Genomic DNA, 15341 nt, shown 5'->3' with positions numbered 1-15341 from the left:
TTACATTAATCTTCATTTTGGGGATTCTTGTTACAAGCTGCATTTGCTATGTTACCCTCCAGAGTTGTTCAGCTTACTTCTGGTAATGTCCTCGTAGGAGAGGCTTCACTTGATAAAGACACACCCTGCCTGTGGACGAAAGTCATTGTTTAAATTCTTCTATTGCAAATCTTGCACATGTCCATTCAACACATTGTTATATACATCTAACGATTTGTATGCATTAAATTTTTCTTTCGGGTAGACACTTCTCAATTAGGTATGTGTAAATGTCTGGCCATTGTATGGTGGCCAGTCCTGTCAAAATTGTCTATCCAGTGAGTGATGGATAATGTGACACATTACATTAAGTTAATCATTATTTGGGGGATTCTTGTTATGTTAATGGTAATGCTAACCCTGAGCTAATGCCACGTAGGTTGTGTTTTGCAGAAGTTGGATTTACTACATTACCCTCCACTGTGGTTCCACTTACTTCTTGTAAAATCTTCGTTGAAGAGGCTTCACTTGATAAGGACAGACCAGACTTTGTCCCCCTCGTGTGTTCTCCTATGGTCAAATCTTCCATCCAGTGAGTGAGACTGTAGGGGTCGGTGAATGTAGTCCCATCAGTCAGAGTCAACTTTTAAAATTCAGTCTCAGGGATTGAGTGTATTGGTAGATTCTTCAAAATATGTGTTTTCCTCATCCATTCTTGCCAAAACAGTCTGTTGAAATATGCTAACTGGTGTTTACAAGGTACAGTGTTTGAGATGTTCTGCCTCCAGCTAAACCCCACCCCTTAAAAAAACGTCACATTGTTTACAAACTGTGAAGGGGTCCATCGGTTGTCAGCATTATTTATGCCCAAATATCAGAATCGGTACCGACCCCAAATATTCATATCTATCGGGCCCTAGTTAAAATACAGTTATGTAGAACTAACTGGTGAGCATCTCAACATGGCCATTATCATCCATCATGTCTTCTCAAATCAGAGGAGAAATTCTTCATTTTTAATTTTACCTTTTACCTAAGGGGCTGTATCAAGCGTTTGGCGGTCTTCCCCACAATCATGTGCAAAGACTGCATTTCTGCTCTGCTTGCCCCCGAGACTCAAAAGGATCTGAGAGAGCTCCCTATTAAAGAGAGCAATAATTTGAGCCTCTTAAACACCACAGCACAACTTTCATCTTATTTTGTGACAGAATGATTTTGCTGAAGCTGACAGTAAATGAAGGTTTTAGTTAAAAGTTGGCAGCTTCCTGCCAGGACGTATTTTGAATGCAAGGTGAATGAGCTGGGCAAAACTTTTCTGAAATCTCTTTTCTAATTAACTTTTCACATCTTTCTTTGAAGAATCATGCACGTAAGTGTGTGTGTCCATACATGAGAGGAAGGAGGAGCATTAAAATATCTGCAGCTGCAGATAGAACTGGGGTGTCTTTCCTTCTTTGTAAGACTTGCAAATAATATTTTACATGCCAAGTACACACTATAAAATGTAATTCATTCTACCCATCAATTTGTAAAATAATATGCTCACAGCCTATTCAGGACTATTTATTATGAGTAATAATCTATTGATACACAACAGTATAACCCTTACTAGCATTGTACTCATCGTGATATTGATTTGGAGGAGTTGATAATGGGGTCAAAAACACTGAATGTAAGTGCACACCTCAATGAGTTTTAACATTAACAGTAGTGATTTTGTAAACTTGTGCTGGATTCTCCTGCAGTACTGGGAAATATAAAACAACCAATTAAGAGGGTCAACTGCTCTGTAAAAGTTGAAGGATCCTCATACACCCTCATCAAGTGATGCAAATATGCCTACGGAATTCATTATTTTGAAGTATAAAAGTATAAAATTGATCTATTTTTAAAATGTTCCATGTGCAGATAACAGGCAGTGTTCTGCATTAGACAGCCAACAGTGCTCAAGGCATTTCATTTTTCAGACCAGAGATTACTGGTATTTCCACAATAGTTTAAATCAGGTTTCACAGCTCGCACATCTGACCGTCATCATACTTTTTAAATCCGATCAGCTTTCAGACCTGTCAGTGCTTTCAGAAGGTCTCAGCTTTCGTCATGTTTTGGATCCCTCTCACACTTGGACTTGCATCCAAAACTAATCATGCATAATCAGTCTTGTGAGGCCACAGTGAGATTTTTAATAAGAGTATGCAGGAAATTGTATGTATTCAATACTGGACCAATGATTTTATGAATGAATATTGGATATTTCAAATTAAGATTAATCTGAATTGGAAAAGGGATTTTTTTTAAAAACCTCTAAGGTCGTTGCTGAGTAGTTCTTCTCTTGCTGCATACTGTCCAGTTTGGTGTCATGCTGACGTGGTTAGAGAAACAAGTATATTATTGTCGCAGCAGTAGACTGTAAAGCCTCAAATCACTCCCCAATGTCCGTAGCTAAGGTTCCTTGAGCAAGCTTCTAACCCCCCAATCTGCTCCCTGGGCACTGGATAGGTGAGAATGAATAGATGGGTTAAATACAGAGAAATAATTTCCCCAAGAGGGATTAGTAAAGGATAAATCAAATAATATACCGTGAATCATAGCCGGAACTGTTATAGTATTGAACTGTTTTCAGTGTGGCTGGTTTCTAATGTTTTAACTGAAAGCCATCCATCCAAGTAAAGAATATGTGTAACTTTAAGGTCCGTGTATGTACTGGTCATTGGATTTTCCGTTCAGAAGAGGATATTAAAAAATTAAAAATTAGTGGTTATTTGAGTTTCATTTTAAAATTCGTAAATTAAAATTAAAATTTAACGCATTTTCCTTACCAGGATCAAGAGGGATGACCAAACCTTTAAAAATCAGTTGATTTTCATTTTGTGTTTCTAAAAACAAAAAATAAAAACGTTAGAAGACAGAAGCAAACAAAAAAACATCTTTTCATTTTGTGCGACCGGAAATTGCCATTTTCAAAGTAAGAGCAAGTATAAGTATAGACGGGTTTCTACAATACGAGGTGCGCGCGCAACCAGTGGGCAAAAGCTGGTATCAGTGTAGATGTAGATGCCGTATTGTTTGCAAGTTTTCCCTGACACAATTGCAATGAAATGTCATTTCATTGAAAAATCGCTTTGTCTTTCATCGCATCACAAATCAGAAAAACACCTGCTGAAATGTCCTTGAATTTCACTCAACAACCTGGTTATGATTGTGACAGTTGTTTTGAATGTTTCCACTATCAGGAGCAGGGTCGTAATGTTAGTGAATGCTAACTAAGTCAAAGTAAAAATGTTTACGACGAGGCTACGTTACGACTGCCAACATTAAAAAAAAACGCCAATGTCACTGTAAATATAGGTTTACACTACAGGTCTGACAGCTTGTTAACTAAGCCTTGACAGAGATGGCTCAAACCAATTATATGAACAGCCTCAGCAGCTCAGACTGCACCGATTACCTGAACAAACTGGTCCTCAGCACTGGTGAGAAATTACCAGACCCATATCATAATCCGAGTGAGGAATGGATTGGATATATGTCCAAATGGCCAGCTATAATATTGCCTGACAATTACGTAAATGAGAAACCTAGTGTGTACACTAAGGACAGTTTGCATGCATACAAATCTTTGGACACGTATGTACTTTGTGATCATGTGCAAAATTGGTGTCCTGCCCAGTCAGAGACAGGGAGTAAAGGCAAAACCTTATGATACCTGGGTGTACGTGCACAGGGACCTAGGGTACATCCTAACCGCACATGCATGGCAGGGTAAGTTTCACACAGCAGATATTGTGAGCTTATGATTTCACTTACTTTTACTAATAGATCTATCCATCACACCAGTCTTGGGCACTTCTTGGGCAACAATCGGATATTGAAGGGTATTTCGCACACTGAATAATACACCAGTAACTTCATATTTTTTCTGCAGGAATAAATTCAACACAATATTTACATATCAAGTATTAGTAATAAAATCATAGCCTAAATGTTATTTTAAAATTACTCCCTCTTATGTGATAATCCTTATATCTATACATTTCCTTCTTCACTCAGCAACTACAACGTAAGATCTTCAGGCACTCAAAAACATTTGTCCAGACGCTGCTTTATTCACATCCATCCTGTGGCTTGGAGCCACAATCATCTTCTCTTGGCAAAAGGATGAGGTTGCCTCGGGATATTAAACAGTTTCCATCCATTCTTTTGCCGATTCGTGCAGTTTACAGCACAACAACTCCTTGTCATTTTCTTTCTGCGCTGACTCCACGCTGGTAAACAAATAAGAAATGTCCCGCTCGCTTTCTGCCCACTGGCTGCGCGCGCATATGTGCGATGACATTGCACCAAAAAACGAAAAAACAGAAACAGCGCCCCGTTTTCCTTTTTTCATTTTAAACCAAAGACGGAAAAACTGGGTTTGCTCTCAGTATGAAAAAAACGAGAAAATAAAAAAAGACAGAATTAAATCAAATAACGGCCGAAATGAGTTTTTTTGCAAATTCATTTGTTTCGTTTATTCATCAATATTACGGTCGACAGACCGGAAGCGGAAGAGAAGTGTAAAAACTCAAAATAACCATATGGTTGTCATTTATTTTACTTCTGTGAAATTATAACAGCTGGTTGTTTGGAAGAACGTGATGGAGGTCCATGTATGTCGAGTGAGAATGGTTGTTTCGCCCCTCCCTCCTCTACTCGCCAAAAAATCGATATTCGATAAAAGACAGCTTTAGTTTGTAACACGCCCTATTTAATTTTCAGTAACGGAAACGCCGTTTTTTTGACGCGGTTATTCCCATCACTGCATATAATCAGGGACTAATTAGTTAAGTTACTAACAATCATTACTCTGCGCTAACGGTATTATGCATGTTAGTCTCGTTGGAAACCAATTGTAACAAGTCATATATTTTGGCGCTATTTTGGCGAAACACATAGTCCTCATACGTACTCTTACTTTGAAAACGACAACTTCCGGTCACACACAAAAAAAACGGGCGTTGTTTTTTTTTGTTTCTGTCTTCTAACGATTTTGTTTCTTTTACAGGTTATCCACTAGGTTTTGCAGTTTGTACTAATTGTTTTGAGAAATGCAATAACTGTTTCGCAAATGTTAATAGTGATAGTGAAAATGACTGAGAAACACTGTAAGCTTGGCATCTAGATTGTTCTTCCTGAGGACCCTGGACAGAGAATGTAGTGGTCTTCCCCACTGTTGGGCCTATGTCTGGATCACTGGAAATTACAGTAAAATACACCCTTACATACAGTAAAGAGTGAACATGTCAAAGTCTGTAATATAATCTTACATTTATTTATTGCTGTAAAATAAAAAAAAATTAAAAAAAAAAGACTCGTCTATACGTACTCTTACTTTGAAAACGGCAACTTGCAGTCGCACAAAATGAAAAAAATGGGCATTTTTTTGTTTGTCTTGTAACAATTTTTTTTGTTTTTGTGTTTAGAAACAGAAAATGAAAACAGTTTTTAAAGGTTTGGTCACCCCTCTTGGCCTTGTAACGAAAAATGCTTTGACTTTTAATTTTTGAATTTTAAAATGAAAATCAAATAACCACTAATTTTTCATTTTTAAATATCCTCTTCTGAACGGAAAATCCAATGACCAAAACATACACAGACCCTTTAAGCCTAAATACAATTTATTTAAATGACTCAATAATTACTCTCCCCCATCAGTTGTCATAAATGGAGAAATAGTACCAGTGTTTTTCTAAACATATTTATTTTTGCTGCTGAACAGTTAAACAAGGGGGTCTATGGGGCTGACCAGTGAGGGTGACTCACTTTTCCATCTTTTAGTGGCCATTTTGAGGAGCAGCAATTTTTAGAACTGTCGGCTCCATTTTTCAGCGATTGAAGTTGCTACTTGCTTAAGCTTAAGGCTGTTGGGCAGGGAGTAGAGACAAAATATTCATAATGTCTAATAAATGTTTAAATTATCTGATCTCTTCCAGCACAACATGCTGCTCAAGAATTTTTCTTAGATCATGCAATTAGGCTGTTATCTGATCTCATTATTAGTCTCTCATCTATAGCTCTACAAAATGTACGGAGTAAAAACATAATGAAGTTGAATTTGAACCATGAGGGATATCAACAGGATGTGAACAACACAAATTGCTGTCCATTATCTGCTGATTTAAAAGGGCTCATTAAAGCTTGTAAAGTACACCATCAGTAAATTGAAGGACCACATGGTCCACTATGAAACAGTTTGATCCCTCTCAATTTCCTTCATTTGCCTCAGTAAGTGGAGGCTAAATGGGGATTTATAATCCTTGAAATATATTTGAGGAGTTGTCCTAATATTTGCATGGAAAGACAACCAAATTAAACTGGTTACACTGCCCACATACCCTTCATCAGCCAGATAAAATATATAGAGGAAGAAGTAATTTACAAGCCAAAACAAGAGTCAGTAACTCACTCTCCCCTGCAGATACCCATATAACTTTCACTCTAATGTGTCTGTGCTGATTATTTTAACTGTAAACCAGTACTGGCTGCTCGCCCAGAAGGTTTGGGGCGTACTTGTAGGCCACAAAACGCGGCACATTTGGAGGCTTTTAAATGCACCATAAACACTGGTGGAGAAACACACAAGAGCTACAGCACACTCACTGACAAGAAATGTATCCATTGGCTCCCTTCCCTCACCCTGCTCCCCCCTACCGAGCCCCATGCCAACTCTCCTTCCCCAAAAATGGCTTCAGTGAAAATTATTACATTTTTCAGTCTGATATGCCTTTGCTGCCCTTTTATGAGCATTTCCATGAAAGAGTCTTTTATGCCAAGTCGAATGAGAGGAGAAAATTCAGTTGTTACACAATGTCTGGGCAGTAAGGAACATCACAGGTCCCTCTGTATGAAATCTTTCCCAACGGATCAAATAGAACGGAGTGGATAAATGGTTAAAAACAACCTTCTGGTTACTGTGACACAGAGCCTCAGAAACAGCAGAAATATGCCTCTTGGTCTAGTCTTACTCGGTTTTGGTGGTCAAAATCACAAACATGGGGTTTGCAACCTCTTTATGAGCATGTTTAAGAGACGATCTTAGAGCTTCTATGAAGCAGTTTGTGTTGTATTTGGCAAACATAGATCCTGATCCTTTATTTCTGCTTTAGGATTACTATATTTTTGTTGTCATCCATCCCTCATTAATGTTAGTATTACTGTTGTCACTTTAAGTGGATGTTGTGTGGCAAGAATCGATATTTGGGCTGAAAATTTCAGTTCATTTATGTTAACAGAAAACTTGATCTGGTTACAGTTACATTTCCTCCCGAGTATACTGCAATTGAAGACCAGCGTTGCCATTGTTACATAGAAATTACGAGTTGAAACTGTGTTTTCTGTTGCTTTGAGGAAATATGACAATATACACATTGTTTTCATATCTCAATCATCACATTCTGTTTTCCCAGATTGAATTTTCCTAGGGAATGTTTTGTGTTCGCTCTTCAGTCTCTTCAGACCTATTCAACAGTCATTTGAGTTCACAGGCAATGAGATGGTAGAAGGGCCTGCAAAAGCCACTCTGTAACACCCATTGCTGTTGAGCTGTTAAACTCTGACTCGTGAGATGCCTGGATTCAGTTTGACATATAATGAATGTAGAAAAGCAGCAAACTGGTCAAACTGGTAAACTGAAACTCAGATTCTTATATTGTTTCTTTTTTCTGGACACATCATGGAAATGCTGTCAAGTTACAACACCTGGCAATATAGTCAGCTTGCAAAGATGCCACAACAGTATGTCTTATCAGATGTGAACTCATGACAGAAGGGAACTGAATCTAAATAACTTAATATTAAACAGCCTCTTGAACAGTCTTCACCCATTGTGATGATGGCTGACAGCTCAACCTCTGGTGCTGCAAAATGAAATTAAATGTATCAAAAACTGTAGTTTTTTGCTACTTGAGGCTGGCTCCAAAAGAGAGCCCCTCCCCATAGATTTCCATATTAAAATATCCAACTTTAATATTAAAATAAAGATGTGCAAGTCTAGTGCAAAAATCAGTTTTCATCTCTAATTTGACAAGTGCAAGGGAGTGAATTTCTAAATAACTGAGTTAGTTAAGTTAAAGGTTGAAAGTTATGCACAGTTAAGGGCATGACAGCTTTTAGTGACAGCCTGGTGTCCTCACAGGTTGTTGTCTGCATAGGCACCCCTACCCACCTCTTGTCCATTTTTGAACTGCCTTGGAGTAGATGGAGCCAGGCACTGACCAGATGGCCATGGCCAGAGATACCACACCAAGCTTCAAAACCCTTCCTCAGGAATCCTATGAGTGAAGCCATGGACGGTTTGTTCATCTTGTACAAATTGATTCAAACATGAGTTTCTCTAAACCTTGGCACATATATACAGTGGGGGAAATAAGTATTTGATCCCCTGCTGAATTTGTAAGTTTGCCCACTTCCATAGAAATGATCAGACTCTGGTTTTTATGGTTGTTTACTGGTTATGGGTATAGACAGAATATCAGTCGAAAATGCATAAAAAACACACAATCTAAAAGTTATAAATTGTTATGTATTTTATTAAGGGAAATAAGTATTTGATCCCCAACAATTCACTTAGAATTCAGGCTCCTACAGATTGGCTGGTGCGCATGTGGCACACAGCTGTGCTCAGTCAACTAATTACCAATACTCCTGATCTTAACTCGTCATGTATATAAAGCACACCTGCTCTAAGAATCAGTTTCTTACATTCCAACTTCTACAGCACCATGGGCAAGACCAAAGAGCTGTCAAAAGATGTCAGGGACAAGATTGTAGACCTGCACAAGGCTGGTATAGGTTACAAAACCATCAGCAAAAGGCTTGGTGAGAAGGTGACAACTATTGGTGCCATTATTCGCAAGTGGAAGACCCATAAAAGGACCATCAACTGTCCTCGGTCTGGAGCTCCCCGCAAAATCTCGCCTCATGGAGTGAGGATGATGATGAGAAAGGTGAGGGAGCAGCCTAAAACAACACGGCAGGAGCTTGTTAATGATCTGGAAGCAGTTGGGACCTCCGTCACCAAGAAAACAGTTGGCAACACACTGCGCCGTTATGGATTGAACTCTTGCAGTGCCCGCAAGGTCCCCCTGCTCAAGAAGGCACATGTACAGGCCCGCCTTAAGTTTGCCAGTGAACATCTAAATGACTCAGAGAAGGCTTGGGAGAAAGTGCTGTGGTCTGACGAAACCAAAGTTGAGCTATTTGGCATTAACTCGACCCGCCGTGTTTGGAGGATGAAAAAACGTGAGTATGACCCAAAGAACACCATACCCACGGTTAAGCATGGAGGTGGAAACATCATGTTTTGGGGCTGTTTTTCAGCAAAGGGTACAGGGCAACTTCACCGCACAATGGGGCCAATGAATGCAGCCATGTACTGCAACATCTTGGACAAAAACCTTCTTTCCTCAGCAAGAACACTGAAGATGCCTCGTGGGTGGGTTTTCCAACATGACAATGACCCAAAACATACTGCCAGGACAACAAAGGAGTGGCTCAAGAAGAAGCATATTAAGGTCATGGAGTGGCCTAGTCAGTCTCCAGACCTTAACCCGATCGAAAACCTGTGGAGGGAGCTGAAGCTCCGAGTTTCCAAGACGCAGCCAAGAAACTTGAAGGATTTAGAGACTGTCTGTAAAGATGAATGGGCCAAAATCCCTCCTGCGCTGTGTGCAAACCTGGTGACCAACTACAAGAAACGTCTCATCGCTGTGCTTGCCAACAAAGGTTTCTCTACAAAGTACTGACTTGTGTTGTGCTTGGGGATCAAATACTTATTTCCCTTAATAAAATACATAACAATTTATAACTTTTAGATTGTGTTTTTTATGCATTTTCGACTGATATTCTGTCTATACCCATAACCAGTAAACAACCATAAAAACCAGAGTCTGATCATTTCTATGGAAGTGGGCAAACTTACAAATTCAGCAGGGGATCAAATACTTATTTCCCCCACTGTATGTTGGATAAAACTCAGAACTCCCTAGATCTACCCTTGAAATTGATCTACCCGACCATTCAGTATAAAAAAAAAATAAATAAATAAACATATTTTAAACATTTGTGTTTAAAATAAACACATTTAACACAATGGCAGCTGCCTGATTTTTAAGTTTAAAGAGAACAGGATACCTTTCAGAACACGTTTTAGCCGCATGATGGCCTACTGGATATTTCATGCTGTTGCCCTTCACCACAATAAGAGCTGAGGTCAGTAGGCAGTTATGTGGAATGCTTGACATGCCTGGCACTCATGGCCTGATGCCTGACACGTCAGACACAGTAGTGTGTGTATGCGTGAGTGTTAACTGGTTCAAACCAGAGCGGTCAGGCAAAGCAAAGGTCTCAACTCAGCAGTTCAGACACTTTCACCCGGAGACAAGGACCCACCTGTGCTTGTCTGTTTCATGGAGATTCTGATCTCCCCCCCCCCCCCCCCCCCCCCCCACAGTCCTGGACTCCATCATTGGCCTGTTTGAGCCAACTGGAAATCCCCCAACACAACCGGCTCTAGGCGCTCCCTCCCAGTCCACTGTGATAACCATCATCCAGCAGCTCAGTGAGAGCACAAATCCATCCTACCAGACCAACTGTGTCCATACTAACTGTGACAGAGTAGCACTAACTAAGGCCATTACTGTAACCTTCTTCTATAGTGTGAAATTCTTCCTCTTTTGTTTAACCTCTCAAGAAACACAACATTGAGCTACTACTGCTTGCTATTACGGTCCAGGGAAGGTCTTAAATTGTATTTTTAGACAACATCCTAGGGCAAACGGAGGGCTCTCTGCTGGGTAAAGGAGCCACAATCGATGACAAGACACTGATGCTGCTGGATCAACTTTCCACAAGAGGAAAGCTCAGGGGGTTTCTCTGTCTTGTAAACAGCTTTTACTTATCTGGTGGTAGTTTGTGTGGTTATGGATATGCTATTAAAGAGGCATAATTCAGAACTTGAGGAACAGAAGATTAAAACAAAGTGGTAGGCAGAGGTTTGCAGTCATTACTGTTCTTATTTCAGCAAATATATCCTGCTGAGCCAAAAGATCATGACCTCCGCAGCCTTGTATATTTTTGGTCCTTTGTTTGCTTAAACCGTTTAAGGATTTCTTAAAGAACTCTAAGGCGACAGATGCTTTAAGTCCTGCAAGCTGCAGCTATAGAACAATCATGTTCCAGCACAATCCCTAAAATCTGCTCCTGGTTCAAAATGTGTCCCAACTGGTAAATCACCATTCCCCCAAGTGGAGCTGATTTAATATACTAATTTAGACGTGCAATACGTGGAAGCTGCTTACCTGTGTCTCCTCCCTCAGACACAGAGATGGCAAAAGTACCCAGATTCTTTACTTGAGTAGAGGTAAAACTACCTGTGTAAAAAACAACTTCAGTAAAAGTGAAAGTATGATCCAAATATTCACTCAAGTAAAAGTAAAAAGTACAGGCTCTGAAATGTACTCAAACGTATTATGAAAAGTAAAAACTATTTCTATTGCACAATTCACTGCAAAGCTAATAACCACACGATAATTCATATGGAATCCATTTAATCAATTTTATCATTTTATAACAAATACTAGACCTGCATCTTCATCTCTCTACGTAAACAAATGTACCAAAATTGTTTGTTCAAAGTTCTTGGAACATAGCTTAGCCCTCTTGGGTCTGAAAATCATTCCCGCTGTGTTAAAGAGCCTCTCACAGGGAGCTTAGGCAGGTAGTGGTGTGTTTAGCTTGAGAGACAGGTGGCACACAGATGGAAATGTTTTCAGGATGTCCATGGTATCAGTTGCACTGGCCAGGATGGACTCTAGTTGCTTTGTGTTACCGTCCTGTTGATCCGTCTGCTTGATTGTCGAAAAGAAGTCCTCCTCAGACGACGACACCGACACAGAGTCACCTGACTGCCCTGCACTACTCTGCTCCTTCAGGTGGGTTTTGATGTAGTTGAGGCCTATGGGGGATACAAAACCAAATGAAGAAACAGAATTAGCATAAAAGAGAAGGGGGTGGTGAGAGAAAGGAGGGGACGAGAGCAAGGGAGGGCGAGGAAACGAGGGAATAAGGGATGGAAGTATGGACGAAGAGGTCGGTTAAGATCCACTTTGTTTGAATGTATGTGAGGGTAGTGAGTTTTAGGGGTTTAAGCATATTAAAAATAACATAATATTAAACCAAAAGAAAGTGATGCAGCACATACCACATTTAATGATGCCTTCATCACTGGTCCAGCATGTTCTAAATTTGGGGACAAGAATCGCAGCAGTAATGAGCTCTGGTTCAGCTAGCATCTCTCCGAGGCAACGTTCAAGTCCTGCTAGAAGAGCATTCACCAAGGGCCCACAGTACTTCGAAGTGGTGTGAAGGTTGTGGAGGTTGGACGTGAGCAGTATGATGGTGGGCAAAAGCCAACCCAGCTGCACGTTGGCCTCTCCCTGAAGAGCGTTGACTGCCTTTGCAACTGGGCTCATGGTCTTTGTGTAATCAGTAAGAAATGCAGTCTCGGCAGGAGTGAACCTGAGAAACACACAGACACAGAGACGCACAAAACCATCAATGTCTAGGCCAGCGGTCGGCAACCCGCAGCTCCAGAGCCGCATGCGGCTCTTTCGTCCCTCTGCTGCGGCTCTCCGTACCAAGCGGTGCAGAGCAAGGATGCTGATCAAAGTCGTTCACCTTTTTACGCTAACTGTCTCAGAAAAGTGGCAACTGTTCACTCAGTAGTGAACAAGCAAGAACTACGCAACAACTAAATGAGATTGAATGCCACACCAATCACACTCATGGTCGTAACATCAAGAAACACATAACTCCCAGAGTGCATTGCAGCACATATACTCCCTGCTATCGAGTATTTAATTCAAATGTATTTTATTTTAGTTCGTTCATTTTTTTTAATTTTTTTTTTTAAATATAATTCTAAATTTGAATTTATGGTGATCTTGTAACTTTTGTCGCTCACAATATATGTCACAACTACCAATGTGTGACACCCGCCAGCAGGTCCAGCCCGCTATTTATTGAACTTTTCCACCGCAGGTAAGCCAACCATGGATAAATCCCTGTTATGTATGCATAAACAAAATTTCGTTTTCTCTGTTGCAGTTATTTCATTTCATAAATGCAACACACTATAGTTTTTTTATACATAGGCCTAGAATAGAGGTAAAAACGATATATGCAGTGTTATCTTAGATGTCAAAGGGGTTTTGTGGGAAACGGGTCCAAATGGCTCTTTGAGTGTGGAAGGTTGCCGACCCCTGGTCTAGGCAGTCAAACATGTTTGCATGGAACAACAATGCCCACAACACAGGTGGTACTATACGTGAGCACTACAAGTTATCACCCATTCTTCAGTGCAGGTAGAAGAACAGCAGTGAACAAAGAATGTATCGCCTGAAAAGATGGTGTATAAAGAAGCTAGCTGTTCATGTTGATTCTCTCCCGGATGTTTACTTACACCAGCCAACCATAGGTGTTAATGCAAAGTAAACTTACATCGGAATCTTCAGACGGCTGCAATGGCCGCTTCTGCTTGTTCCTTAATGATTCGTACAATCGGCTCAATAGCATAGAAGAAGGAATTCCACCTTATAACAATGAAAAAGGACACATTATATTTGTGTAGTGCTTTACATCTGAAATATTCAACATACATATTCAAGGGGCTGAACATATCTCAAAGTGTACCTGGTTGCACATGGCCAGAAGAGCTGGAGTTTGCAGTGTTCCTCAATGATCTCTGAAGCTGTGGTGGATCTGCTGCTCTTGTTCCAGAGAGCCTGGCACTTTGCGAATCATGAGCGAGAAAGCTTCATGTACACCGGGTTGCCATTCGCTGCTTTGACATCAACTGTCGCCACCTGTTAATATCAAAGGACCGGAAATAAGTTGGAAATAAGTTGGAAATAAGTGTTCACACTTACATGTCATCACTTGGATTACCATTTTTACTCAATTCATAAACTCAATAAATCACCCACCAGGTTTAAAAGGGGACAGGCACACTGATGGTGCTTTGGCAGTGGGTATTCAAGCCCATCATCCTGCTCCAACAAGGAACCAGCTTCAACGGACTCAACCATGTCCTCTTCACTGTCCTTCCCCAAGTTTAACCTGCTTGGTCCTTAAGTTCTTCGTCATGCTTCCTTTTCAGGGTTGTGAGCTTTGTATACCTCTCCAGGTGTCTCTCTGTTTTCTCTAGAGGGACAAATATAGGAGAGCCACAAGTAAGTCAAGTGATACAAACGTAGGTGAGCTGGGAGGGGGCATTGCCTTCAGCCTTCTAACGTTAGCCTTATATCAAAACAGCTAACTAGAGTAAAAAAATGCGAGATTTGGGCTGGGCTAGGGCTGTGTGTGTGTTTCCGCGTGGTTGTGTGCGCGCCCGTGTGTCCATGTGTTGATTCTGTGCTGTTTGCTGCTAATTGGTATTCCTGATCACTGGAAAAAAAAAATATATGTTCAGCCCCTTGAATATAAATAATAAACAGTTAGCCTGCTGCAAATATGCGCCTGGTTCTTATAAATGCCTGGGCTCCATATTAATTTAGCATATAAAATGGTCATATAGGGTAGTCTGATAACGGTAGCTAAGTTAGCTAGTTAACGTAACTTAGCCGAGACCTAGCCTAACCAGCCCAATTTAGCGCAACATTACTAGCAAACATAACATTAGCACAATGACTTACCTGTATGTGTTTCCCGAGGTCTGACGGGGAGTTCTTGAATGCCAATACTTCATGGACTTTAGGTTTGCATAAGACGCAGAACATTCGCCAAGAATTATTCTTACAGCCCGCAAACTCGAACCGTTCTTTAAATAAGGCCATGGGTGTTCCTCGACGGGCTGCTCCGCAGTCTCTTCTTCGGGTTCCTCTCCATTGTCCATTTTGAACCGTTGCTGGCTGAAGCTGGTGGTATGCGAGAACCTAGGTTTGATTTATTGGCGGGCAGACAGCCGTGTGTGTCTCTGTCGCACCTTTTTCAAGTTTGAGCCTTTCGCAAATACAGGCTACCAGGCTGCACTTCGCAGCCGTGCGGCTTGCCGTGACGTCACAGCGCCGAAAAAACAACAACAAATGTATATATGAAAACGTAACGAGCCTTTTAATGAAATGTAAGGTGTAGATAATACTGATATTTGCGTTAAAAAAATTACTAAGTAAAAGTAAAAGTTGTCAGAAAAATAATTACTTCTAAAAGTACAAATTACCTGAAAATTACACTTAAGTACAGTAACGAAGTACTTGTACTTAGCTACTGTACTTAAGTATTATACTTGTACTTGTACTTCGTTATTTGCCATCACTGCTCAGACGTCA

General features: G+C 40.4%; 1 protein-coding gene across 2 annotated transcripts; it reads right to left on the bottom strand.

Annotated features, from left to right (window-relative positions):
• Positions 1-11585: 11585 nt before the first annotated feature.
• Positions 11586-15048, bottom strand: LOC125016657. Of its 2 annotated transcripts, XM_047599280.1 has the most exons (6): positions 14709-15048; positions 14001-14217; positions 13708-13880; positions 13516-13607; positions 12218-12534; positions 11586-11971 (listed from the first exon to the last, which is right to left on the bottom strand). In XM_047599280.1, coding segments are annotated over exons 4-6 (564 nt in total). In that variant the 5' UTR covers positions 13518-13607; positions 13708-13880; positions 14001-14217; positions 14709-15048; the 3' UTR covers positions 11586-11726. The 2 variants fall into 2 exon arrangements, with proteins under 2 accessions (XP_047455236.1, XP_047455235.1); XM_047599279.1 differs by lacking the exons at positions 13516-13607; positions 13708-13880; positions 14001-14217; positions 14709-15048 and having other exon boundaries at positions 12218-13048.
• Between the last annotated feature and the right edge of the window lie 293 nt (positions 15049-15341).

Source organism: Mugil cephalus, chromosome 11, assembly GCF_022458985.1.
Source record: "Mugil cephalus isolate CIBA_MC_2020 chromosome 11, CIBA_Mcephalus_1.1, whole genome shotgun sequence".
Lineage (NCBI taxonomy): Eukaryota > Metazoa > Chordata > Actinopteri > Mugiliformes > Mugilidae > Mugil > Mugil cephalus.
Note: the sequence above shows the minus strand (reverse complement) of the source record. Positions and strands in the feature narration are given on the sequence as shown.